The 25415-nt window shown below is 46.1% G+C and overlaps 1 protein-coding gene across 3 annotated transcripts in view; it reads right to left on the reverse strand.

The window, feature by feature from the left end:
- Positions 1 to 4535: 4535 nt before the first annotated feature.
- The window catches only part of TAF1 (TATA-box binding protein associated factor 1), a 41094-nt gene continuing 20214 nt past the window's right edge, over positions 4536 to 25415 (reverse strand). For all 3 annotated transcript variants that reach the window (XM_051968655.1, XM_051968654.1, XM_051968653.1), the window contains exons 28-38: positions 24489 to 24666; positions 22519 to 22586; positions 22087 to 22209; positions 18545 to 18637; positions 18369 to 18453; positions 11265 to 11332; positions 11057 to 11173; positions 9587 to 9712; positions 8396 to 8549; positions 7681 to 7858; positions 4536 to 7337 (exon numbers count right to left, since the gene is read on the reverse strand). In XM_051968655.1, the coding sequence (XP_051824615.1) occupies positions 7115 to 7337; positions 7681 to 7858; positions 8396 to 8549; positions 9587 to 9712; positions 11057 to 11173; positions 11265 to 11332; positions 18369 to 18453; positions 18545 to 18637; positions 22087 to 22209; positions 22519 to 22586; positions 24489 to 24666 (1413 nt within the window). In that variant the 3' untranslated portion in view covers positions 4536 to 7114. The remainder of the gene's footprint in view (positions 7338 to 7680; positions 7859 to 8395; positions 8550 to 9586; positions 9713 to 11056; positions 11174 to 11264; positions 11333 to 18368; positions 18454 to 18544; positions 18638 to 22086; positions 22210 to 22518; positions 22587 to 24488; positions 24667 to 25415) is intronic.

The following is a 25415-nucleotide window of genomic DNA, read 5'->3' on the forward strand; positions in this document are numbered from 1 at the left end:
GCCTCTTTTGGCCCCGATGTTGTCCTGAGGATCTCCCTCTTTAAACCATCATTTCCATGCAGATGACTCCCCAGGCTGCATTTTCCAGCATGCCCACTCTTCATAGTTCCATACCCTCTTCTCCACCAGCCTAAAAGAACTCCCACTCCTGGGACCCAGCAGTACCAAGTCCCATAGCGAATCGATTGTCTCTCCACTCCAAAGCTGCTCTTCCGCTTGACTTGACTTTGCTAGCGGCAGCACCATCCACTGAGCCACCGGCTGAGTTTGAAACCTCAGTGCTCTCCTCAGGTCTTCCAAGAAAAGGGAGGGTGCTATAAGAAATCCCCTGGGGATTAGGAAATGAGCAGGCCCAGTTCTGCCTGGAACCAGCTAGGTGACTTTGGGCACCTTTGGGATTCTTTTGTCTCCGAAAGCAAGTTGAAAATCCTCTGCCTGGCATTCTCTCCCATCTCACTCAGTTCATACTCCAGCCATGTTGGAGTAGTACCCGGTTCTCAGCCATTCCTGGCCCTTTTCTGTCTCTGCTTTGGTTTATGCTCTTTGTGCCCCAAATCCCACCTCTGCCCTCCCTCCAGTCCACCACACCCAATCTCAGCCTTTTGGATTTATACTTCTCCTCCAAAGCTTAACTCAAAACCATCTTTCCTGATCCCCTGTATTCAGGGATGTGTGCTTTCCCCTCGGATTCTGGCAGTCACCAGGTTCCTCTTGCTTAGCTGCTCTTTTCTGCTGGTCTTATTTGCATATATGTAATATCCAGGAGGGCAAGGACCACCAGGTGGCTAAGCCTTGTATTGCCTCCAGTTCACTGCACATATGAGGACTTAGCATTTGGTGAAGAAACAAACGGTCTCAAAAGCCTACCTCTTTCCACAGCGTTTTTGTCCACCTCATCTTGAGACGAGGATTGTGAACACATGAACAAACTGTTCCTGAGTTTACCTCATCCTCTTGCCTGTTGTCACTTCACCATTTGGCATGTTTGTACATTGAATGAATGCCCTTAGAGAAACAAGATAGAAAAAGTCCTGGATTTGGAGTCAAATCCTACCCCTGGCCCTTAAGAATGACTTGATCCAACAGGTATTTGGTGCCTTCCAAAGGCCAGGCCCTAGGCTAGGGGCTCGGAATACCGATACAAAACGGTCCCTCTGCTCAAAGAGCTTACATTCATTTGTCTACTGGACATCCAGGTCAGGATTCTGAAAGGCAGTTGGTGATGAGAGATTGGAGATCAGCAGAGAGGTTGGGACAGGATAGGGAGATGTGAGATTCAGAAGCGTAGAGATGGTCATTAAATCCATGGCAGCTGAGATCACCCAGTGAAGTAGTAGAGAAGGAGAAGAGGGTCCAGGACAGAACCCTGAGAGACTCCTGCAGTTAGAGGGCATGATCTAGAGGAGGATCCAGCAAAAAAGATTGAGAAGGAGCAATCAGAGGAGCAGGAGGAGAACCAGAAGAGGGTAGTGTCTTGCAAACCCAGAGAGAAGATAGGATCAGGGAGGAGAGGGTGATTGAGTGTCAAAAGCCACTTGGCATTTAAAAATTCAGTGGTAACTTTGGAGAGAACCATTTCAGCAGAATGAGGAGGTCAGATGCTAGATCGTAAGGGGTTATGAAGAGAGTAGGAGGAGAAGAAGTGGAAGGGCCTGGTACTGACAGCCTTCTTGAGTAGCTTAGCCCCAAAAGGCAGCAGAGATATGAGATGAAAGTGGAAGGAGTAAGAGAAAACTTTTTGAGGATCGGGGAAATACGAGTGGCAAGGAACAGCTTGTAGACAGGAAGAGATTGCTGTGGAGTTACGGATAATCCACTGTACCACCCGGCTGCCATAAGTGAGTTAGTAAGGGAGGTATGAAGGATAATTGCCACACAGCAGTGAGAGCCCTGCTGCTGTTGCATAATATAAATTTGTATTGGATCCAATCAGGATGATTGTATAATTTTCTTCACCTTCATTCAGCAGCATGTTGGCAGGGTGGGGGGCAATGAGAAAAAGTGACCGATGGTAGGATGATCCAAGGCTGAAGAAGCTCGGCAGGGGTGAATCATGGCAGCCATCAATGAAATGAAAGGACTCAAAAGACTAGGACAGTACACTTATCCCTTCCACATTTTGGGGCGTGGTGCCCCCTCAGATGGAAAATCCAAGTAAACTTTTGGCCTTCATGTCAGAGAAGAGATCTGAAGTTTTTCTTTTTCTTTTCTGGGGTATTTTAAAAACTGTAATACTTTGTTGTAAAATTTGGTCATGGGCTCTGTGTTGTCTGCTGACTTCATGTGTGTCTCATCTGCAAAACTCCCCTAGAGAATTAATTCCATTTAATTTCTTCTGCTGAGCCAAGATATATTGAAACTGGGATGTGGAAGAGATAACTGTAAAGGCTTGAACTGGTTCACCAAAGGGTCAATAAAGATGGGATAGAGATAACAGTAAAGGGTTGAACTGGTTCACCCAGGGGTCAATAAAGATGAGATAGAGATAACAGTAAAGGTTGAACTGGTTCACCAAGGGGTCAATAAAGATGGGGAAAGAGAGTGTGGCTAGTACACAGAGGTGAAGCCTAGAAAAGGGCTGAGGGGATTAAGGAATTGGAGGTATTGCTGTGGAAGAAGAAAGGGAGTGGTGGAAAGCCTATTGGCTTTCCCCCAGAGAGGGGGAATTTCAGAATTCTTGAACACGAAGGACATTTGTGGGCAGTGGCAAGATCCAGGATGACATGTGTCCCATCACATTCTATGCTTGCAATTTGTCTGCAGATTCTTCTATTTATCCAGACCCAATCTAGCTCCTGACCTCCAGTCTCATATTTCCAACTGGATGTCCTGTTGACATCTTCCAACTCGGCATGTCAAAAAAGGAACTCGTGATCTTTTCCCCCAAACCCTCCCCTCCTCCCGACTTCCCTGTTATTGTCCAGGGCACCACCATCCTCCCGGTCACTCAGTCATGAAAACCTAGGTGCCATCCTTACCTCCTTGCTCTGCCACCCCACACCAGCCCCATATCCGATGTGTTGACGAGAACCAGCAGTTCTTTATACCTCTTGGCCCCTTCTGTCCTCTGACACTGCCTGGGGCACCTCTTCATCATCAGACCCCGGCCTGCCTCAAAGCTCTCTTCACTGCAGTCCATCTTCCCCTCAAGCTGTCCGAGTGATCATCTCCTTTCTCCCTTCCCATCTTTCTTCCCCCCTCCAGAGCCCAAGGATACCGCCTTCCTTGTCACACAATACTCCTTTTTCCAGTGCTGAACTTTGTCACTGGCTGGGCCCTGTGCCTGGAGTTTTCTCCCCCTGGGTCGTTTCCATCTCCTGGCTGCCTTAGAGTCTCAGCCCAAATTCAACCTTCCTTAAGAAGCCTTGCCCATTTGCCCTTAAGGGCCTACTTCTAAGGTTCTCTCCAATTAATCTTGTTTGTACAAAATCGTTCTCATTAGTGTGGGAGTTCCTTGAGTCCAGGGATTGTTTATGCCTTTCTTTGTATTTTCAGGGTTTAGCACAGTGCCTGGCCCACGGTAGGTACTTAATAAAATACTTGTTGACTTGGATCAACTTGACTCCGGCCAGAGCTCTGGCAAATATCTACACATAGGAGGCAAGAAATACATGATGGTCCCAACAATGGAGACCAGAAAGGTCTGGTTGGACATATCAGAGGAAAGCAGAAGAAAGCTGGGTGGTGAAAACCCACGGTGGAGTGGCTAAGTGGAAAAGATGCTGGTAACAGGCAAGTGGCTTTAGCAGTAATGTAAGGATTTGACAAGGGCCTGCTAATACTGTCAAGGTGAATTGGAAAGATCACGTGGCACAGTGATCTCCTTTTACAGATGAATAAACTGAGTCCCAGAGAGGGCAAACTGTTTAAGGGAGTGGCAAAAGCAGGACTCAAACCCAGGTCCTCCGAGTCCAAACCCAGCAGAAGCTCCCATGCCACACTAGGCCGAGTCACACTCTCCCCACAGAAATTGTGCTGAAACTATGACGTGAGATCAAGGAAGGAGCAAACTCGAGAGCGTGGTAGGTTACTGTTGTGATTCAGTCTAAGAGCAGGAGGTAACGAGAAACAAAGGCATAGCTTTGAGAGCTGGCCTCAAATGGAGAAATGGGCTCCCCCTCCCCCTTTGTCTGATATGCTTTCCTTGAGCTTTCACTGGGGGCTGGGCTGTGACTGGGCCTGTGCGGGCGCCAGGAGGGGCGCAGGAGGGAACAGAAAAGTAAGCCTCTCTCCTGACATGGGCCAAGCTGCTTTTAGCAATCTGCCTTCAGGCAGGCCACGAGGAATATTTCTCAAGCATCCCTTGTGGTCAGCCATGTGGTAGTCATTTCTGGAGATGAAATGGCTCCATAGTCTGCTTTGAAAAGCTTCCAATTAGGGAGACGACACCCACAATAAAAGGACGAACACTAATGAGACGCCAGAATGGAAGGGACTGATTGTCCACTTACGGCCCTAACTAGCAACCATCCCACTAGGAAAGATACTTTGTGGGCTTCTTGACATACAAAATGTAAAGGGGACTGAAAGTCAGGTTTCGATTCAATTGAACAAGCATTTATTAGACATCTGTTATTACAAGGCACTGGGTTTAATATTAGGGCCTATAAAAGATACAAAGTCCCCTTCCTCGTGGAAATTACAATTTAGGAGGCGAGTTAAGACAAGTACACAAATACCTACAGTTTCAAAGTATCAAGTAATCAAGTTTGAAAAATGCATCAGAGGCACACCCAAGTGGGAGGGAGATTACTTCAATTTATGAACAAAACAGCACAGCAGATCAGATGGGGGCTGGGGTTGGGGAGGGAGGAACAGAGCTGTGTGGGGAAAGGGGAGCAGCTTTTCCATAGCACCCACCATGTACCAGGCCCTGCTAAGTGCTTGATACCAATGTGATCTCCTAATTAGATTTGGACCTAAAGGTGGGGGTTTCTTTTTGAAAACTGTTTGATTTTCCATTCTGAATTCATGCCCTTCTTCCTCCCACTCCGCCAAGGAAGAGGGTTTCAGTAGCCAGAGGCTGGGGTAGCAGCAGTAGCTTGCTTTAAGTGCTTCACCTGATTTTCAAACTTACTCCCTGCCTCAAACTCTAAAGGACACACAGACTCATGACTGGCTTTTTGTACTTACCTTTTGGACTCCTTATCACATTCCCAAAATTGCTAGTTTAGACTTGATTCAATCTCCTCAAGCCTCAGTCTCCATCCTCCAACCTCATCAGCCTCTCAGTGCAAAGAAACAAGGGCAGCCTGCCCACAACACTGGTCTAATTCTAATAAACCGAGGTGGCCGGAGGATCATTTTGGGGCAGGAGTTCCATAAAATAGTCAGCGTACTCGAGAGCTTCAGCAAGACTTTGACTGTTAAATGTGTATTTTTAAACTGGATGTGTTGCAGGCACATATGAGAGAAGACAGATTGGAACTAAGTTGTAAGAGACCTTCAAAACAAAGCATAAGTTTTATTTTAATCAAAAGCGACTGGATTAGAGATGAAAAGGATAGTGCACGTGGGTGGGACTGAGTGAAAAGGGAGCCTGGAGGCAAAGTTAGGAAGCCATAACAGTACCCCAGGTGAATTCCCTGGGGAGTGGTGTTAGGGATGTAATGGAGGGGCCAGATATCCCCAAGCAGAAGAGAGACAGAATGTAGCAGCTTGCTTAGACATTATGGGTGGAGGAGTTAAAGGTGGGAGGTTTGGCTCTTTAGTCCCAAGTATGACGCTATCATTTGTAGACACAGGAAATGGAGGAGAAAAGATGAGTTGTTTTGAACACTTACAACTTTATGCCAGGCATGAAGGACTTACCCTCACAGTCTTGCTCTAGACCTAAAAATACTAACACTCTTTCTCTGCCTGGGATCTGTCACTGTAACAACAGATCAAAGACGGGGACTTCCTAAGGAGCAAAGAAAACTCCTGGGTATCGGGCTTTGGTTTAGCCATAAGTACTGTCTTCTTCTCAGGGGCGGCCCTTTTGAGCTTCAGTTATCATCTGCTGTTGCAGCCAAGGGATAGAATCGAAAAGTCACAAGCCCAAAAAGGACCACTGAAGTGCCGGACACATCTGAGATGATTGAGGGAGGGCGAAGAAAGCAAATGAAGAAGCCTGAGGTCAAAGCCTTGAAGAGCATCTAACGTTTAGGGAGCTACAAAAGATGACACGGCGTGCCGGAGGCAAGGGACGCATGAGTAGTCAACGGTGGCAAATAGAGGTAGATCAGGCAGAAAGAGGCCCAAGAAAAGCTGATGAATTGGCTGAAAGGATGCCAGCTATAAGGAATGACTAGGTGGGGAGGTAATAAGTGTAGACTGTTCTTACTAAAAGTTTGGCAACAAAGAAAACGAAGTGAGACTGTCACAGGGTCAAGGTTTGGATTTGTTTTGTGTAACTAGGGTATGGAAGACTTGAGCACCCCTGTGGGCTAAAGTAAAGGAGCTAGCAAGGAAGATGCAAGAGGCATTTGACGGTGGGCAGAATGAGGTCCAGAAGAAAGCACAAGGGAATGAGATTGAGAACAAGCATGATATAGCAAGCCAAAGGAGTTCAAAGAGGGAGAGAGGGCAGAAGCGGAGACTGAGAAGCTTTGACCGGGAGGGAGGGCAGGAAAGAGGTGCCATACAAAAAGCCAGGCTGGTCCTACTGCCAATCAGAGGGCTTGTGATGAGGCTGGAGAAGAGTGAATCAGGTTGGAAACAGCCATTTGGGGAATGTGTTGAGTTGAAAAAAAGTAAGTAAAAGGCTAGCCTTGCAGGAGTGGCTCTTGGTGGTCCAATCTAGGAGTAGAGGCTGAGTTACTACAAGCTCCTAAAGCCAGCTAGTCTTTTAGTTAAGTGGCCTCCTACTGCCACAGCTAGCTTCGGTGGGAAAACTAACCAGTGCTGATAAATAAAGCCAGAGGATCTAGGGAAGTTTGAGACGAGATGGAGAGGGAGTTTTGGCCAATAAAATGATGATATCCAACCCAGTAAGGAGGAAAGCTTTATTATACTTGTGAATAATTTAAAAGAAAACTGTCTAACCTGGTCATCTGGTGGCTCAATTAGACACTGTACACAATATTTACAGATTGAGGGAAAGCTAAGATCCCAAGGAGTTCCTAAAGAAGTCTCATTCGTCAGAGTCCAAATCGCTGTCTCCAGCAATCGAGTGACATTCCTCACTATCATCCTCATCCTCAGACAGATGAACTTGGCTGAGGACACTTGGTCCACCACGCTGCTCCTCTTCTTCTTCTTCATCTTCTTCCTCTGATATATCATATCCACCTAAGCTGCTAAAACTGGTATCTCGAGTATTCGATTTGGGGTCAGGTTCCTCATAGCTTCCATAACTGAGGAGAGAAAGTCACGGGCTCATCTAACTGAACTCTGGAACTCAGGACACGTCCTCGCCCTCCCATGTGCTGCCCTGGGATGAGTAAAGTGACCCCCTCCCCCGGAGACCCAAAGGCCAGAGCTGACCACGAATGCCGCCCCACTTGCCATAACCCATTCATGACTACTTCATGTTTTGGGGAGGTTTCATGGACGAGGAGCTTGGATGGAAGAATTCACCCCGGTTGCCACTTTGCAGAAATGAGAGTGTACTGCTTGCCCTTGGGACCCATGATAGGACACTAGGGTACAAAGGACCCCTCTTGACCTTCCCTTCTTGCCGCTGCTACTGCCCATTACCTGATGTTACTGTCCTCCATCCCATGAGAGGCCTCTCCAGCGTCTCCCTCATAAGACAACATGCTCTCGTCGTTATCCATGCCCATCCTCGTGTTCTCTTGCAGCATGTGGGGCTGTTTGGGTCTCATTCCCCCAGATTCCATGTCCGAGTCACTGCCACTCTCACTCAGCTGGATAGCTGTGCAAATGGAAAAGTGACAGTTCAAAGCTACCCTACCCTGTTTCAAGCCTTGGAGGAGGAGCTCTCCAGAGCCAGCGCTTTTTATCTAGCTTGGCCCAAGAGCCTCTCCAATATAGAATTCGTTTTCATTTCTTCCTTTGGGGCTCTCCTGTGCCAGACTCTTGGGAGACAAATGCAGGATCTGCACTTTGAAAATTGGAGTTGAATTAATTTCCTTCCCCTCCCTCCCCCAGCCCAGTAGCCGACTTCCATCTGTTTTACCCTTGGCAACGTATCTGCTCTTTATCCCTTTGCCATATTAGACACATTACACACCTGGCCTGGGCCAATATTCAAATTAGGCTTATGTAGCCTAATTTTTCCCTCCCATTCTTAGCACCTCTTCTGCAGCATCTCCCCCCGGGCTGCAGCAAGTTATCTGTGCATGACAGGATGAGCAACAAGACTCAGGGAAGAGAAGCGCCATCTCAACAGCTTCCCAGTGTGGCTGTAAGGTTGCTATGGTGAGCCATATGGGAGCAAAGCAAGACTTACAGGAAAAAGGATTATCTCCTTCATCATCGCTCCCGGCATCTTCCTCCTCATCCTCTACATCAGACATAAGCAGATCTTCATACAAGACACTGGACTGAGGCTGCTGTGAGGTCCCTTCCTCTTCATCCGCAAGGTCGCCATCCCCATCTTCTTCCTGTAGCACAGAGACAGACAACAAAATTCACCTTGAGGGATGTGAGTGACAGACGAGAAGCCACCATCACAGAAAGAACAAAGTACTGGGGAGAGCCGTGCTTGTTCAGCTGGCTACTCCATTGTATGATCTGGGTTTGGCTTGCTGTTGTCACTTTGAAACTTGGCCTGCCCTGCATTAATGGCACTCCTATCACAAGGGTACAAAGAGCCAGATGCTTTCTAGAGGCATACTCGCTGGGGCTTAGGTTTCCCATCCTCCTCCTCCTCCACCTCCACCATCTCAAACCTTTCAATCTCTTTAGCAGAGTCTTCCTCGCCCACCCTACCACGGCCCTGACAAAGCTGAATAAGGAACGCAGAGAGCATACCACTGAGTGGGGTGCCGGCAGGAGTGGTCACCCAGAACAGGTGCCAACCCCTACTACTAGTGAGAGCTGTTCACAGAGCTCAGAATCTATGTACTTTTCCCTGAATTCCTCCTGTGGAAGAGATTCCCAAGTCTAGAATGACACTCCAGCACACAAGTGGGTATCCAGCCCATTCCTACCACTTCTTCCTATGTAAATGTTAGAGAAAGCATTCTTTTTAATCATAAGCTTTCTTTAGGCTGAATTATTCAGCTCAAAGCAGATGATTAAGGAGACCGCTTCGGCTTCTCATCCCCCTCACTGTGAAACCTAAAAGAAAGTTAGGATTCCTGGCCTTCTGCCACCTACAGAGAATATTGTTTTCAGTCAGCTCTCAAAACTAGATGGGTCTTTCCCCAAGTCTGTTCTTCCCTAAGAAAAACCAAATTAGAGCATTTCCTTGAGCCATGCATCGGGTCACTCCGACGATGAGACACTTTTCGCAAATCCAAATATCACTTGCACTTCTGCTGTGGGATCTATATGGGACCCAGGACCTATCAGTGGAGGAGGGAGTCATGTGTCCTGCCACTTTTCTGTCCACGGTTCAGGCCTTCTTTGCAGAGAACCAAAAGGCTAGAGGCCTACCATGGCTAACAACCCATTTCTAGAAGGGAACCATCCTTACCTGTGCCCCCTGCTTCTCTGGAGTCGTCGTTGGTGTGTCCATGGCAGACATGTTGCTTTCGTCCTGGTATACTGAGGCATCTCGAGACATACTTAGAGATGTGTTTGTATCATAAAGGTCAGGAGGCTGTGGTACAAAACACATCCTGTAACATTTCTTTAGGAGGGGAAAGTAAGAAAAGTTGTAGAGAACCTGACACCTAGCGCCTACTCAGAAGAAAAAGACGTGGCAGCCTGATTCTAAAGGGAATCACAGTAAAAGGAAAACCAGGGGTGGAAGCCCTTCAAAGTCCACAGGGCTTGGAGCCCATTCTCGGGAGGGCATCTGACACACACCCAAAGGGCCATAAGCAAGACGGGCAGCATCAGGGCGGGGCTCTGGCTCGGAACATCACTTCCGGCCTTCCCTTTCCTCTAAGTCTGTGGGGTCAGGGCTGACTGACACAATTTGGATATGCCATTTCAACACAAACGAGAACACGGCATCCTTTTATGGGCTGTTTTGGGTAGTACCAAAAAAAAAAAAGACAGAAACAGAAGGCAACTTGGACAGAAAAAGAAAAAGAATTCCTGATGAGGTTTGCAAAGAGTTAAAAATATTAGCCAATAATCAGTGTAAATAAATAAACCAGTATAACCAATTTCTTTCTTTCTCTTCCCCGCCTTCTCTCTTGGAGGCAATAAGGGGTTAAGTGACTTTCTCAGGGTCACATAGTTAATAAGTGAGGCTGCATTTGAACTCGGGTCCTCCCGACTTGGGCACTGGTGCTCTATCCACCATGTCACCTAGCAGCCCCAGCAATTTCTTTTAAAGTATAATCAAGCCTCTAGAAAGCCAGAAGAAACTTAAAATAACTCTTTAAAAGACTCCAGAAGGAGAGCCAACATCACTCTGCTAATTCCTACCCTCCCAGTATGCCAGCCTCCTGGCATTACAGCTCAGCTAAGTATAGCCGAGGATGAGTCAAAATAAGAGGAGTGGATCACCTTCATCCCCACGTGATCCAGACGCCCGGGGCTCAGGCTGAGAAGACAAAAAGCAAGGGTGCAGTTCTCAGAGAGAAGGGAGATGGGCAGCCAGGAGACCCAGAGGGCTCAAGAGCAGGATGGCCCAGCCCCACAGCCACCAAGCTCGTCTCCTCAGGAAAGGTCCTGAAGAAAATTCTCATAAGAGAGCAGAAAATAATCCAATCCAGGGACAGAAAAGTACCAGAGCATCTCGAGGAAGAGGCTCTGGCAAGAGCAAGGAGCTAAGAGGCCGGCAGCCTCCAACAGTACACATTGGAAAGCAGAACCCCTCTTTACCCACAAGCCCCATAGTGGCCATCTTTGCAATTCAGCAAGATTGCCATCAACCAAAGCACTCACTTAGCCTGGTCTTGAAGACCAGAAAACAGATGGGAACAAAGAGAGGAGATTGAGCCCAAGGCCAGTCGGTTCAGAATCCAGAGGATACCTGGTCCTCACTCACCTGTGGAGTATAAGGCCCCGGGGTCATCGGATCGAGACTTTCTAAATCGGCCTCTTCCAAAGCTGCTTCCTTAGCTGTACAGATATCTTTCTCAAGCTGCGTCAAGTGTTCATCATACTAGAAAAATCGATCCAAATGTACTTCAGTACCTTAAGAATGTCAAACCCTTTTCCCAGCTGAGTGCCAGGGAAGCAAACTTGGTACCTACCTCCGCCAAAGTCTGGTGACAGATGTTCACGATCTCCTGAGCGGTTTTGGTGTACTGACTATCAGAACCTGTAACCACAAAAGACAAAGTTGTAACGTTGGCTGCCATCAGTGCGCTCAAATCGCCACCAGCACCATCATTGTCTCAGTACCCTCTGCCACTAACTACTTTTATGATCCTCTCAGGGCCCGTTTCCTCCTCTACCAAAACAGTTGGACTAAAGGACCCCTGGAATCCCGTCAGCCCCTAACTCTGTGAGCCTCTGACCTCAAGCATGGCATTTAACTTTTCTATTTGGAAGTGCTTGTCAGCTAACAAAACTCTCCATTTGAGTGTGGATGCTTCCTGTTACTCTATATAAAAGGACAGGAACATCTGCCTAGATTGATCATTGCTGCATTGGACTCCAATATTTATCAGAACACGAAACAAGAGAGAGATCGTCTGTGTGTGTCAACCTCAAATCCTCTGGTCAGAAACTCCTGAGAAGAGGATGGCCTTTGAAAGATTTTAAGAATCCTCTGAGATGCACCGAACCATGTCTGTTGGAACTCTGTCCTAACACCAACCCAAACGACAGGACAATGCCATCAGTTCTCGAGTCAATGACTCCCCAGGGCCAGTAGAGCCAGAATCACATCAGAGGAGGAACACTGCGTGTGAGACGAGAAGCTAAACAATTCAGGAACCTGCAGGGCCCTTACCTCTTGTGGCCCAATGGGCCCTCAAAAACTTGGGAGGATAAGAGGATAATTAAGAGACACTTGCCTTTTGACAGTGAAAGCCTAATGCAGTTCTCCCACAAGACTCAGTGCAGCCAGGAGGCTCTCCTAGCATTGTTATCTCTACTGCTTGAGTCAGATCCAAAGAGGGAATGAAGCCCTAGCCAGTGAGAGAGGAAATTGGGACTCTACACATATCTGGACTTCTCTGTAGCTCAAACCCCTCATTTCTAACATGGAAATGTGTTTGGACGCAGCTTGCCAAACCCTTTCCTTTCCATCCAAAAGCTTCCTAAAATTCCATCTTCTCCAAGAAACCCTAACTGGAAATGAGGTGGGAAGATTCCTCTTCCATCCCCCCTCCCCAGATATGCAATTCCCAGGACTTCACTTATCACCCCACTAAAGCCACTTACGCCTTTCTAATGTCAAAGAGTACCTATTTACATATTTGTTCCTATGCCTGTAGGTCTTTATTAATGTTTTCATTTGTCAGTCTTAGATATTCTAAGCTCACAAGAATGCAGGGGCCCACAACTACTTTCACTTATTTAATTTACCATGTGCAAAATGGGATTAGATGTTTTTGATGAGGATAACAGTAGCGGAGTTTGTAAACTATTCGGAGCCATGAGACAAAGGACAGGGAAATCTAGAAGTGATCCTTTGACTTTCTTGGTGCTGACTAGAATGCTGGGTTTAGTCGTGGGCTTCACAGCTCGAACGAAGGACAGATCAAATGGAGAAAGTGAACGACAAGATACACCGAGACTGCCTGGGCCCATCAGGACCCTGGGAAGAGACTACTGAGAGGAAGCCAAAGTGTATTTGTTAACTCCCTAAGTTAAAAGTCGCTATATGAAAAATGGTGACCACATTTTCAATGATCTCCAATGATGTTTTTCCCAAGGGAAGTAGATTTGAGTTTGCAGCAGGGGAATGTTTAAAATAGCTACAAGGAATACCTTCTGGTCACCAAAATAAGTAAATGAACATTACATTATCTCCTGAACCTATGTAAAATAATGACTTCGCCTTTAAGAAGAATGGCCATAATGGCAAGTGAAAGTTTTAGCCAATTCAGGTCTGGAGATATGTGGCCCATTTGTTTAAAAAATTTTTTTTATGATTTTACTGTTGTGGTTTCCCAAGCAGACAAGAAATCCTTAACCAGCTCTGGCCCTAGCCAGGTCTAGGATAACAATTTAATTCTAAGGAATTATGGAAGTGTCTGTGTCTGCCACTAAGTAGTCTAGAGGGCATAGTCCTGGCTGGTCTGCTACTAAGTAACTTAGAGGGTATGGAAGTGGCTGATCAAGTGAGGGAACCTCATCATTACCAGTTGGCAGCATTTGGTCACTCCTCATCTGGGAGTGTCCAACTATTAGGATGAAAAGAAATTTTCTGTATGATTTCAAACACTACTCTCTAAATACAATAGTTATTTGCTGCCTTCACCCCCAGTACCAAAGAGGGAAACCCTGCACTTTCAATATTTTAGCGACATGGGATGGACTGCTTTGTGGTTGAAGATACAGGGGAATGTACACGATCTCTGTCTTTTTCTTTCTTGTTAAGCCATGGCCCAAAAGCAACTCCAGATTGCTGAAGAAATTAATAGTCCACCTTAAAAAGCTGCCTCACTCAGATCAACTGGCAACTCTGACAACAGTCTAGGAAGCTGGGTTCCCTCAGAACTAAACCTCATTTCTGTTGTCATCTCCAAATTTCCCTCAATAGCAAGGTCACCAAAATAAAACAAGATTAAAAAGGACCATTACAAACATGCTCTGTGCCTCTAGTCAGAGGGACAAGCATCATCAATAAGTGATCTGGAAAGCTTTAGTTAAGAAAAACACTTCTGGCTACCCTGAGTTGGAGCCAACAATGGACTATATGACCAGGGAGAATAAGATTAAGACCTCTCTCTAAGACGCTTTCATAATGATGATAGGCAAAGATATGATCCTTCCTGCTCCTCAAATGAACCCCCAGATCCCGCTCCGTGACTTACTGAGACAAACTTCCAGGAAACTCTAGTACTGACACTTCCTCAACAGAATTTGGGGATTTTGTCAACTCCCTTATCTAAATAATCGGCCTTTGTTATTATATGTTGTTCCATCCAATTATAAAAACCATTCCTCAAATAGTATTACCTAATGTCCTTTCTCCTAAGACAGTTAACCTCAATTAGAGGCATCAAATGATGCAACAAATAGAGTACTGGGCTTGGAGTCAGGAAGATCTGAATAGAAATCCCGTCTCAGAAACTCAGTACCAGTGTGACCCTGGCCAAGTCATTCAGCCTCTGTAAAATGAGGACGATAACATGCTTCACGGGGTTGTGAGGATCAAATGAGGTAATACATGTAAAACACTTTGGAAACCTTAAATTATTATTTTCTTCCTCTGCCTCCTCCTCCCCCTCCTCCTATGCCAAGACAAAAATGGATCAACACTCTGACAGGTAAAGATGTGGGAGAGATGTATTTTTGTTGACATTCATCATAAATTTTTTTTTCAGAGACTATATTTAAGGATTAACCATATGGACTTCTTCAGTGCTCGTCAGAAATCTATCCAGCAAATTCTTGCAGAAATTACAGCGGATAAATTTCCTTGGCCATGTCCTAAGAAATGGAGCCTCATAATTCTTTGACCTTATAACAACTAGTCTCAGAAAGGCTATCAAGTGATTGGAGAGACTGGGGTAAAGGAAGACACATCCTGAGTGATATTATTACATAGAATGTGGGTCAAGTGCAAAGATCCCAGGGTTCTCAAATAAAGACATCAGGCCTCCTGAGCGAGAGCTAAAAGCACCACATGCACAAATCTGGGCCTGGGGAATAGTTCGAACCTGTCATGAGGGACAGAATCTACACCAGGGACACACTTGAGGGGCTTCTGCAAAATATCAACTGTCAGTAGCCATATGTTTGGAACCTCCTTTAGAAACCTGAACTTGCTTTAAACTAGGCCTCTATCCGCTGCTATCCTAGCTGCCCTGCTAAATGGAAACCACATAAGAATAACTTCCCCTGGCCAGTAACTTAACATGATGGAAATCCCAATACCGTTTCACTAAAAGAAAAAAATGGGATCTGTTTCAGATCCAACCTAAATTAAGTTATTCAAAGACCAATAGGTTCTTTTGTTTGGGCCCATCTAGCAATCCCTCACTCAGCAAGGGACTCCGGCCCCATCCCGGCCACCCCGAACCAAAGCCAGAATTATCCCAGTGTGTTTTAAATATCCCAGGTGTGCTTTAAATACCACATTAATCAAAAAAATTAAGTCTGACCACATAACCCTCGTCCTTTGTAACTCACTGCTGGAAGGAAATCATCTGGACTCAAAATCGGGATTAATCTAGTTCAATACAGTTTACTAGTTCATTAGGTAGAACAAATGGAGAAAGCTGAAGCATGGGTCACTTAGGTTACCTCTCAATTTGACCTTCAAAAAAACAAAAACTCAAAGGAGCTCTGGGGCATGTTATTTTGAAAAATCTTGGCTCCAAATGGTTAGGAAGGTCTGGCTTCAGGTTCTCTGGCTACCCCATTCTTAGCCTCCCAAGACAAGTTCGGAAAACTACATTGTACCCAAGAGGTGCCTGTTTACAATGGTTGAAGGTCTTCCCTGAAAGGGAGCTTCCCCTAGTAATGAAAAGAGTTCAGAAACAGGCGTTGAAGTTACCGTAAGAAGACGAGAGTCGGAAATGTAATTTCTCTTGGCACAAAATGCCATGAAGTGGCTCTGAGTGCCAACCTGCCCTTTTCCTGCAACACTGTATTTCTTTTGGTTAAAGTGACCTCGCTCCAAGTCTGAGTGGATTTAAGGATCAGTTTGTTTCAAATGTTGCACACATGGTAGGGGCTATCAAAAAGGATGTTACATTGTTGAAAACCTTATCCACTGGAGGTTGTAAGGACCAAGTAGCTATTTACAATCTCTCCAAGGAAATTTGTGCATGAACAAAGAGGCAGAGGACTCCGGGCATTGGAGCCGAGGGCAGGGTTTATAGCCAGAGGACCTCCGTTACAATGCTCCATGGGGAGCCCCAAAGCCATCTCAGGGACTCCTTTTCCTCGGGGCTACATGGTATCAAGGGCCCTTTTAGTTTTTGGAGTCCATGTTAATTTAGGGGGACACGTTCATAATGCTGGGTGTGTTTGCTTCTCATCTGCCCTTTAATTAATTCTCAGGGCTATGAGGGGGATCTCGAGAAGCAGATGGAAGTTCCTGGGCTCTTCCACTTCAAAAGAAAAAGTTGGTGATGGGCCTGCTGAGGTGTGCCCTGGGGGGAGGCTTGGAAGGGTTCCTGAGCACTCAAAGGGTCTGACAGCAGAGGCCTAGCCTAGTGAAGGGCCATCTGGGGGAATGACTCCCCCTGCCCAACACCTAATAAAAAATAAGATCATCTCCTAAAATCGCAACGAGGCAAATTTAGATCCTACACTAAGCAGTGCAGCCACTGCACTGATTGCTAGACTTGAAGAAAACCTGAGTTTGAACCCAGCCTCCGACTAGCAAATCACTCAGAAAGTTCCGTGCCTCAGTCTCCTTATCGGTAAATTCAAGATACTAGCACCAGCTTCAAATGAGGGGATGCCGAACATATATACGGCCAACCTGGGTTAGGGAGCAGCAACAGGAGACTCACTGATGAAGTCACAGACCTTTGTGCTTGTCCTGAACGGTTCCCAGCCGTCCCAAATTTGGGGGGGGAGGAGGGTAGAAGGGGGTTATCACCAGTTTGTTCCCAAAATTTGGGTTCTTACATTTTAGGGGAGCATTCCTACTTCTTGGGGATCCCCGAGTTAAAGTTTAAGAGCGAATTATGACGCATTTCCATAAGCCCAGTGAACAGAGTTGGACTACCTTCAGAAGCAAAGCTCTTGCCAAGAATGGCCACCTACTGATTGTCTCTGTATCCACAGGCTCAAAGGAGTGGAAGTTCCCTGAGGGCAGGAACTGTTTCCTCTTGGTCTTTGTATCCCCAGTACATACACAGCACAGAGCTCAGCACATAGTAGGCACTTCACAGATGATTAATTGATAACTCAATGACTTCTGATAATCTCATATTTCAGTGATCATCTGGATTCTTGGAGTTAACCAAAAAACTGCTACAAAATGGATGAGCCCCATGTGCAGTTGGAAGAACAAAGATTCACATGTGACATAACTGTGTGAACCGACAAGTTTCTTGGAAGGGATGCCTGAATTCTCCTCCCTAAGCAGGTTTAGGATTTGGGGGCTGTCGGGCAGTTTAAGCTAACCTGTGCTAACTCTGGGGAAAAACTGTCCCAAGTCATGAGGGGGCCTCACTGACGTAAGGTCATTTGCTCACTCAGCTCCCTTTATCAGGATTCCAACCTTTGCTCCTAACATACTCAGCTAAGAAAATACAGCTGCCCTTTTTTTTTTTTTTTTTTTTTTTTTTTGCACAACTCTTGAAGGAGGGATTACCAACCTTTTATTGGTTTTGTTAAATTTATTAACAGGTCTTTCCAAAGCCCATCAGACAGCTGACTTACCCAAGGCATGCTCATGGAAGCCAATAAGGTAAACACCCCCAAAACGTCTAGGGGAAGCTGAAATCCTAGCGAGGACGCAGAAGAGAATAAAAGAAACTAGGATACTGACAATACATGACATTCAGGTTAGCTTTGGACTTCTGATTTTACAAAACTGCCACCCTGGGCTGCTTTTAGTTTCTACCTGTCTGTGAAAGTTCACAAAAAAGCACAGCAGGAGGGAGCAGGGCTCACAGGATCCATGGAGGGTGGGGATGGGGCGGCTCCCCAGGGGATTCGTGACTGCTTACTGAATAAGGTAGGTGAAGATAATGATGGCTGATTTCCCAGGCCTTTAGGCAGGATGGAACTTTTACTTTTGAGGTGCTGCCTATCGGGGGGGGGGGGGACCTCCCATTTGTCCCTGCCATCTCAGCCAGAATCTTCAACTCTAAACTGCACTTTTGAGAGCATCTTCCCTGGCCATTTTTACAGGTATCTATGAGTAAATGTGGGGGCAAGATGGCTTTGGCAGTTCCTAAAATAGGTTTTCAGAGGACACTCTTTTTTATCCTTGGCAGGCTCTGCAGTAACCCTCACCTAAAGAGTGGGTCACCCTCAAGATGACGTGGCCACATTGATCCCAGAGCAGTCCACTTGGCCATGCCATTCATTAAATATTTCAAGAGAGGGGGGGGAATGGTTCAGAAGGGGCCTCAGGGTCTGCTGATCCGAGGACCACATTCAGAGGGGCTCAGAGGTTCTGCCCATCTCTAGCAATAGAACTCTGGGTCCCAAAGAGATCAGGGAACAGCTGAGTCCTCCCATCTCACAGGAAAGCCCCTAGAAAAACTTACCATTATACTTGACGCTGTTGGCTAGGATAAGGTTTACATCATCCAGGAAGGCATCCCGATTCTGATACTTGTGCTTAGAAATATTCTATAATTAGAAGAACCAAACAGTTAGATACATACTTAGAAACAGCAAGTTCCAAAGGTATCTTGCCATCTCAAACCCCCCTCCTCCTTACCTTGCGGATAGTTTCCAAATCCATTGGATTGACAATTACTTTATAATAATCTGGAACAAACTTCTTATTCACCGGGTGATGAAATGGCCAAGACTAGAGGAAAGAGAAAAACGAGTAACTCAAAGCAATCTTCTACTTTACGTTGGCTTGACCTACTGCTCTTCTGTTAGTCTTGACCACCCTCCTCTCAAGGTCAAACCAGAGAATTGTCCTCCAGCTTAGTTTTGGATTTCCAAAGAGCAGATGCTCAGAATGACCAGCCCCATGAACTAAGAGGCACAAGGGGAAGGGGGAACCTAGTTCATCAGTACCAGAGCAGCACTCAACAAAGGCAGCCTCTGGTAGAAGTCTCTCCATTGGGATAGTAGCTGCTTGCCAGCTTGTCACAGATGATTTTTCTGCTAAGAGCCATAAAAACTACCAATCAGGACTACCACGGAAGAGCTATGTGCCTCAGAGGGGGCCACCACATGGCAGGAATTCCTGTCCTCCACTCACACGCTTTCTACATTCCAAGAAATCAGGAAGAATCCTGGAATTGCAGCATCAGAAGGGATTTTGGAGACTGCCTCACTCTCTTCCTCCCTGAAGGATTTTTAGAACAACATCCCTGCTAAGTGGTCACCTGGCTACTTGAACGCTCGCAGTGATAGGGACCTGACTATAACAAAAGGTGGTCAGCTCTACTTGGGGAATGGCTAGAACCATCTGGCTTCGTAGGCTTAAGACAAAAACTTTCCCTCCACTTAACCGCCACTCGTCAGTCCTAGTTCTACAGGCAAGGAGCGCTCTCTGGCATAGTCACCGGAACTAGGCCCTCTCCTTGCAGACCTTCTTCCCGCACTCGTGGCAATGACCCTGGAGGCCCTTCCTTGACCCTGAATGATGGGCCTGGCCACACCGACTGATAAGGGCCAGGGCCTGGGTAGGGGAGGGTTCTTCCAAATGACAACCCTTCATGTAGTCATCTCTTCTGAGCAAGGATTCTCACTTTCTTCAACTCACCCTCATAGAACTCGGTTTCCTGCCCTCTTACCAAATTGCCCCCACCTGGGCATGCTCCGACTCATCAAAGGCCCTCATAAAATGTGGTGCCAGACCTGAACCCTGTATGTACTCCGGCTGAGGGCTGACTAGGGCAGAGGACAACAGAGCTATCATAGCTCTAATTGTACACTGCCTGCATTAGGTGGGCCTAAGGGCACGTCAGACAGCACTTGATAGGCACATCGGGCCCTTGGCACGAATTAGCCACTTCTAATAGCTCCTAAAATAATTTTCCTTCTTTCTCCTTTTCTCCCCTGTTTAAACATCTGCCAAAATAACCGAAAGGTCCAGTTCCAGCTCCCTCAAATAAAAGACAAACCCCAGCAGATCCCTCTTGCCACTTAAAAAGAAATACCAACTGACTCCGCTCTGCCTTTCTAGCCTCGTCTCCCTATTACAAGCCCTTCATCCTCGTTCCGTTCCAGTTGTGCCCTCAAACTTGACATGGAATCCCCTCACATTCCCCTCCTGAGATCACATCAACCTGGAATGCACTCCCTCTTCACGGACAGCTTTTCTAATCTCTCATCCTTCGAGGCACAGCTTGGATGCCATCTCCTCCAGGTAATCTTCCTTGATTTCCCCATCTAAAAATGTTCCTCCTCCTCAAGTTTCACTAGAGAATTTTGTCCAGAACTTTCCTTTGTACCCATCATCCTTAGAATGTAAACTCATTTGAGTGATTATGCCTTTTTGATCATTTTTTTTTGCATCTTATGAATCCTATAGTCAACTGAAAACCTGCAGGTCTTTTGCATGAGAACATTTTCATTCTCTTCCCCCATCCTATACCAAAGTGCAGGACGATATTACTGGCTAGGCCCTTCCGCCCTGCTAGACCGAGTCCCCAATTCTTGTCTCAGTCACAGTATAAGCTATTTCTCCAAGCTTCCTATCATACACAAACATTAACAGAGAAGCTACCCATTTCTGCCAATCTCTATGTGAAGCAGCATGTTATAGTAGTCAGGAAAACCTTGCTTCAGACAATTCCTAGCTGTGTGACTCTGAGCAAGTCACGTTACCTCCTGGGGCCTCAGTTTCTTCATCTGTAAAAGGAGAAGACTACCACCTGATGACTTCTAAAGACCCTTCTAGTGCTGAGTAAGTGATAAGCATATTGAATGGAATGGCAGCACCCCTCCCCCCACCATCCCAGACCACCGCTCCGTTTCCAGCCTCGTCCATGCTGCCTTCAGCCAGGAAGTCAGCTCCTATAGAGAAGGGGGACAGCCACCTCTACCAACTGCCACCTTCACGGCAAGTTAACCAGCCTAACTGAAGCTGCCAGACATTTGGAGAGAGGAACAATGGGCAACACACGCCAAGGAAATCAAAGTACCCCAACCATCTTGTCTACCAATCAGACCCTAATGGAGACAACAGAGGACCTTGAATCCAAGGGCCTTGAGAAGAGTGATGCTTCCGGCCTTGTACTCTCAGCCTTCCCCCTGGGAAACAAACCCTGGGGAGAGGCAGCCTGGAAACTGACTGCTCCTGGAGGAGCCAAAGACCCAGAAAGCAAAGTGCTGACCACCAAAGTCTTTGGCCCTGTCTAATGACTCCCCAGCAGAAACTGAGATGATTTCATTAGTGAAAATGACATTAGGGGAAAGGCCTGAGCTGTGCTCCAGCCTAAGGACCATGAGCCCTTTCTTTCCATCTGACTTGCTGCTGAAACCTTTGCTATATATTACCTCCCTGTTAGAATGGGATCCCTTCAAGGTCAGGGACTGTCTGTCTTTTCTCTTCACACCCCCAGCCTTAGCACCAGGCTTGGCCCATAGTGAGCACTTCCCACCTTCGCTCATCATCCTCCATGATGGCACGATGGTCCTCCTCATAGCCTTTCCATTCTATACTCAACATTCTACCTTGCACTTGTGTGTCCCCCAAAGCTGGAACGTTCTTCAGACTGAACTCTGCTTTTTGGGACCATTAAGTCCCTTAAGGGCTCAACTGACGTGCCACCTCCTCCTGGAGGTCTTTCCTTATTCTTTTAGATGGCAGCTCCCTCTCCGTTTCCCCCAGCCCCTTCAGAAATGACTTTTGTGTATTTAGTTTGCATATATCTCACATTTACTATCAGCACATACATCGCTTCCCCCAGTAGGAGAGAAATTTTTGAGGGCATTTTGTCTTTTCCTAACAAAGGAGCTGGCGTACAGTAGGGGTTTAACAGATGTTTGTTGAATTGAATGAGGCTGAAGATACAGCCTTCATCTGTATGTGGCACACCACTAACAACTTCCTTCCAGGTTGAACTCAATCCACTAATCAACATCTTCTGGTCCAGTCATTCAACCAGCTCCCGAATCCATCTACCTCTCCTGTCACATGGTCCCCAGACCACTTTGGGTTTGATGAGGTTGTTAGCCAATGTTCTAATCATCTTTATGATTGAATCAACCACCTAACACAAGCCCACATGCAATAAGGACTATAGCCCTGACCCCTGCACCATCCTCATACTGCCCAGAACAGAGGCCACCTACGTCTGGGACCACCATCATCTTCTGGGTGACGATGTTGTCCAGAATGAAAGAGAATGCCACTTGGTCATCGTCATCCAACAGGGGATTAATGGCCTTCTCTAAGCGGGCCAGTTTGTCTTCTTTCTGAAAGGAAAATGACGGGATGTCCAGAATGGTAACGGCTCAGGTGTGCAGTCTGCTTGCTCTTATCCTTCTGTGATCTCTCCCCACTCAGTCATCACAGCACCTACTGACTTCTGATATTCATTTCTTCTCCCCTCGCCGTCTTCCCTCTTCCCATGCCCCTCCTCCCCTCCCCCTTGCTTGACTCTCCTGCCTTTCCCAGTCTCCCACCCCCTCTGGTTTTTTGCATCAATGCATCATATCTGCATCATACGCCTTCTCTGCATATAAATCCCATTGCCCCCTCCTTCCAGAATAACAATGGCTTACCTCTTTCAGTTTTTCATCACAGAGATCCAGCATCGACTGAGAGATCTGAGTCAGTGAATGCTTTGGCCCTATAAACGTAGCAGGAGATTTCTGAGTCAGGACTGTTACAAAACCCTCAGGAGCTACACAATGTGGCCTGATTTCTTTCTTTCTTTTTATAACTCAGTTTTTTTCTCTCAGTTTCAAATTCTCTCCCTTCCCTCACCTCTTCCCCTACCCATTAAGGCAATAAAAATAAAAACCTCTTACAGCTACGTAGACATGCAAAACATTTCTGCGTTAGCAATATGGCCTGGTTTTTACTTCACTCACTATGGTATGAAGGCAGTAGCACTAATGGCGGTTCTGACTGTGAAGGGCTACTGTTAAAAACACACTGCGAGCATCCCTTGCACACAGGACGTGCACTTTGCAGCTAGAGGCCCTGTGGACAAAGCCTGGCGACGTGCCGGATGCTCAGTGATGTTTGTGACTTAGTGAAAGCCCTTCCTTCGTCCCATTTGTGACTCCTGCATACTGAGTTGGTCTAGATCGGGGGAATCTTAACCTGAGATCTGTAAACTTGTGCTTTTTAAAAATTTCTTAATATTGCCATCAGAGAATCTCACCAGAATCGATTTCCTTTGTAACCCTTTGTATTCTGTGCTAAATTTAAAAACGTGATTTTTTTTCAGGAGTCCAATGGCTTCTTCACCAGACTGCCCAGGAGGTCCGTGATAAACAAGGTAAAGAGCCCCTGCTGCTTTAGATACTGCTTGGGTCCCAAACTATTTACAAGAGCATTCAACAGCTTAAAGCTGGCCTTTCCAATATCTCCAAATGAATCACTCTGTACTCTGATCTCAATCGTCCCGCTTTAGCTCAGTGTATAAAAAGCCAGCCTGCTTGTCAGCCATTCTTTGACATGACCAAGAAGTTGGCTAGGCTGGAAGTTGGTGTATCTGCTCTCATACTAGTATATAGCTCTGGCACTGTTTCTTCAGAACATCCTCCTAAGGAAGATAGGTATACCAGTAGAGAATTACATGTAAACGGTGCTCTTGGTGGGCTTTCCACACAGTGAGACCGAATCTCTAGCCCTGATGCTTCTCTCTTAACTCACTAAGTCTCCTGTTTCCTTCTTGGACACAGTAATGCTGCAGCACTCTGCTTTAGTGACAACATTGGATGATGGTTTTTCATATCTGTGATGAACGATGTTACTTAAACATAAGGACTCACTCGTGATTTTAGTTGTCGTGAGGATTATCAGTGGATCTTATGGTCCACTGTGCTAAGCTCCCTAACACTAGAAACTTTTGTGAGTGGGTACATGTATTTCAAAAACATCCCCAGCATCCAAGAGCTGTTGGATGATGTATCTCAAAGAACTTATAACCCTCTAAAGTCTGTCTGAAGAGTCAGTGAATCCTAAAGAACACAGGGCCCAAGAGCAAGTGTATATTACCTTCAAAGTGATTGCCTATTTCCAAGGCTTTAGGCCAGATTGACTTGACTACCCTAAAAGTTTTTGGGGGTGGTTTGGGTCTTTTTTGTGGTTTAGATCCATAATTTCATTAACATCATACACAGTAACAGCAAGACTATGTGACGATGGACTGTGACAGACTTAGCTCTTCTCAGCAATCCAAAATACAATCCCAATAGAACTGGGATGGAAAATACCATCCACATCCAGAGAAAGAACTACGGAGAGCTGAATGTGGATCGAATTATAGTATTTTCACCCTTGTTGGGTTTTTTGGTTTTTCTTTCTTGAGGTTTTTCCCTTTGTTCTGTTTTTCTTTCCCAACATGACTCACAAGGAAATATGTTGAAAATGACTGTATGTGTATAACCTTAGAAAAATGTTGGAAACCATTTTACATTACATGTAAGTGGAAAAATAATATACATTTAAAAAAAAAAAAAGATTAACCAGCTGACCTCTCGATGGTTTGTTTTCCAATGAAGGAGCTGGTGGTCCTTACCGTTATACGTCGCACTGTTTTTCACAATCAACTCTAAATGCTCTCTGAATTCCTCCCGGGATGGGTAAAGGCGTTTACGAACATTTTCACGAAGCGTTTGCAAGTCCATGGGCCGGGTAATAATTTTATAATAATCCTTCACAACTTTTGCATTCACTGGTGTATGGAAAGGATAAGTCTGTGCAAATGAGAAACAGCAATTCAGTTGGGCAACACTTCAACACTGACTCTGCAGAAGACTGGTATCATATTATATCTGATCATATTAAAAAATAAAAATTAGGCTGTGGATGGGGGGCCCAAAGACAAAAATCATCAATCTCTGACCTCAAAGAATCATTAGCTACTAAAGGAGTTAAGGTACACCCCATAACTCTTCTAAGAGAGACCATGTTAAATATAAAACAAAGAGTGAGACAAAACATTAGGAGGAATCTGAGGAGAGGGGAGAGAGTCAGAAACTTGCACGACATGGGGAGGTATAGCAGGGGGTAGACAAGGTAAGTGTCCATGAAAAAGGGAACATCTGAACCGGTCCTTAAAACAAGGTGGAGAAATGGGGAAAGGGTCAAGCTTTTTCAGACAAGGAGGACAACATGAGGAAAAACATAGGGGACAGTTTGACTACAACAAAGAGGACGTGGAGGATGAGCCAAAGGTTGGTGACAGAGCAGAGCCACATATACAAGGCTTTGGAGTTTCCACTTTGTCGACTGAATACGGGGGAGCTAATGAAGGGTAGGAGAAGAGTTACAGGACTTGCGTGATGCAGTGGAAGCCAAGAGGCAAAAAGAATAGGAAATGATCACAACAGTCCTGTCAACAGGCAACGACGAACCGATCCAATGGAAAGAACAATAGGTGGGAGAGAGATGCCTAGGTGTTCCTGGACTGAATTCTGCCCTAAGGTCTCTACATGGCCCAGAA

The sequence above is a fragment of the Antechinus flavipes genome, chromosome X (genome assembly GCF_016432865.1).
Source record: "Antechinus flavipes isolate AdamAnt ecotype Samford, QLD, Australia chromosome X, AdamAnt_v2, whole genome shotgun sequence".
NCBI lineage: Eukaryota > Metazoa > Chordata > Mammalia > Dasyuromorphia > Dasyuridae > Antechinus > Antechinus flavipes.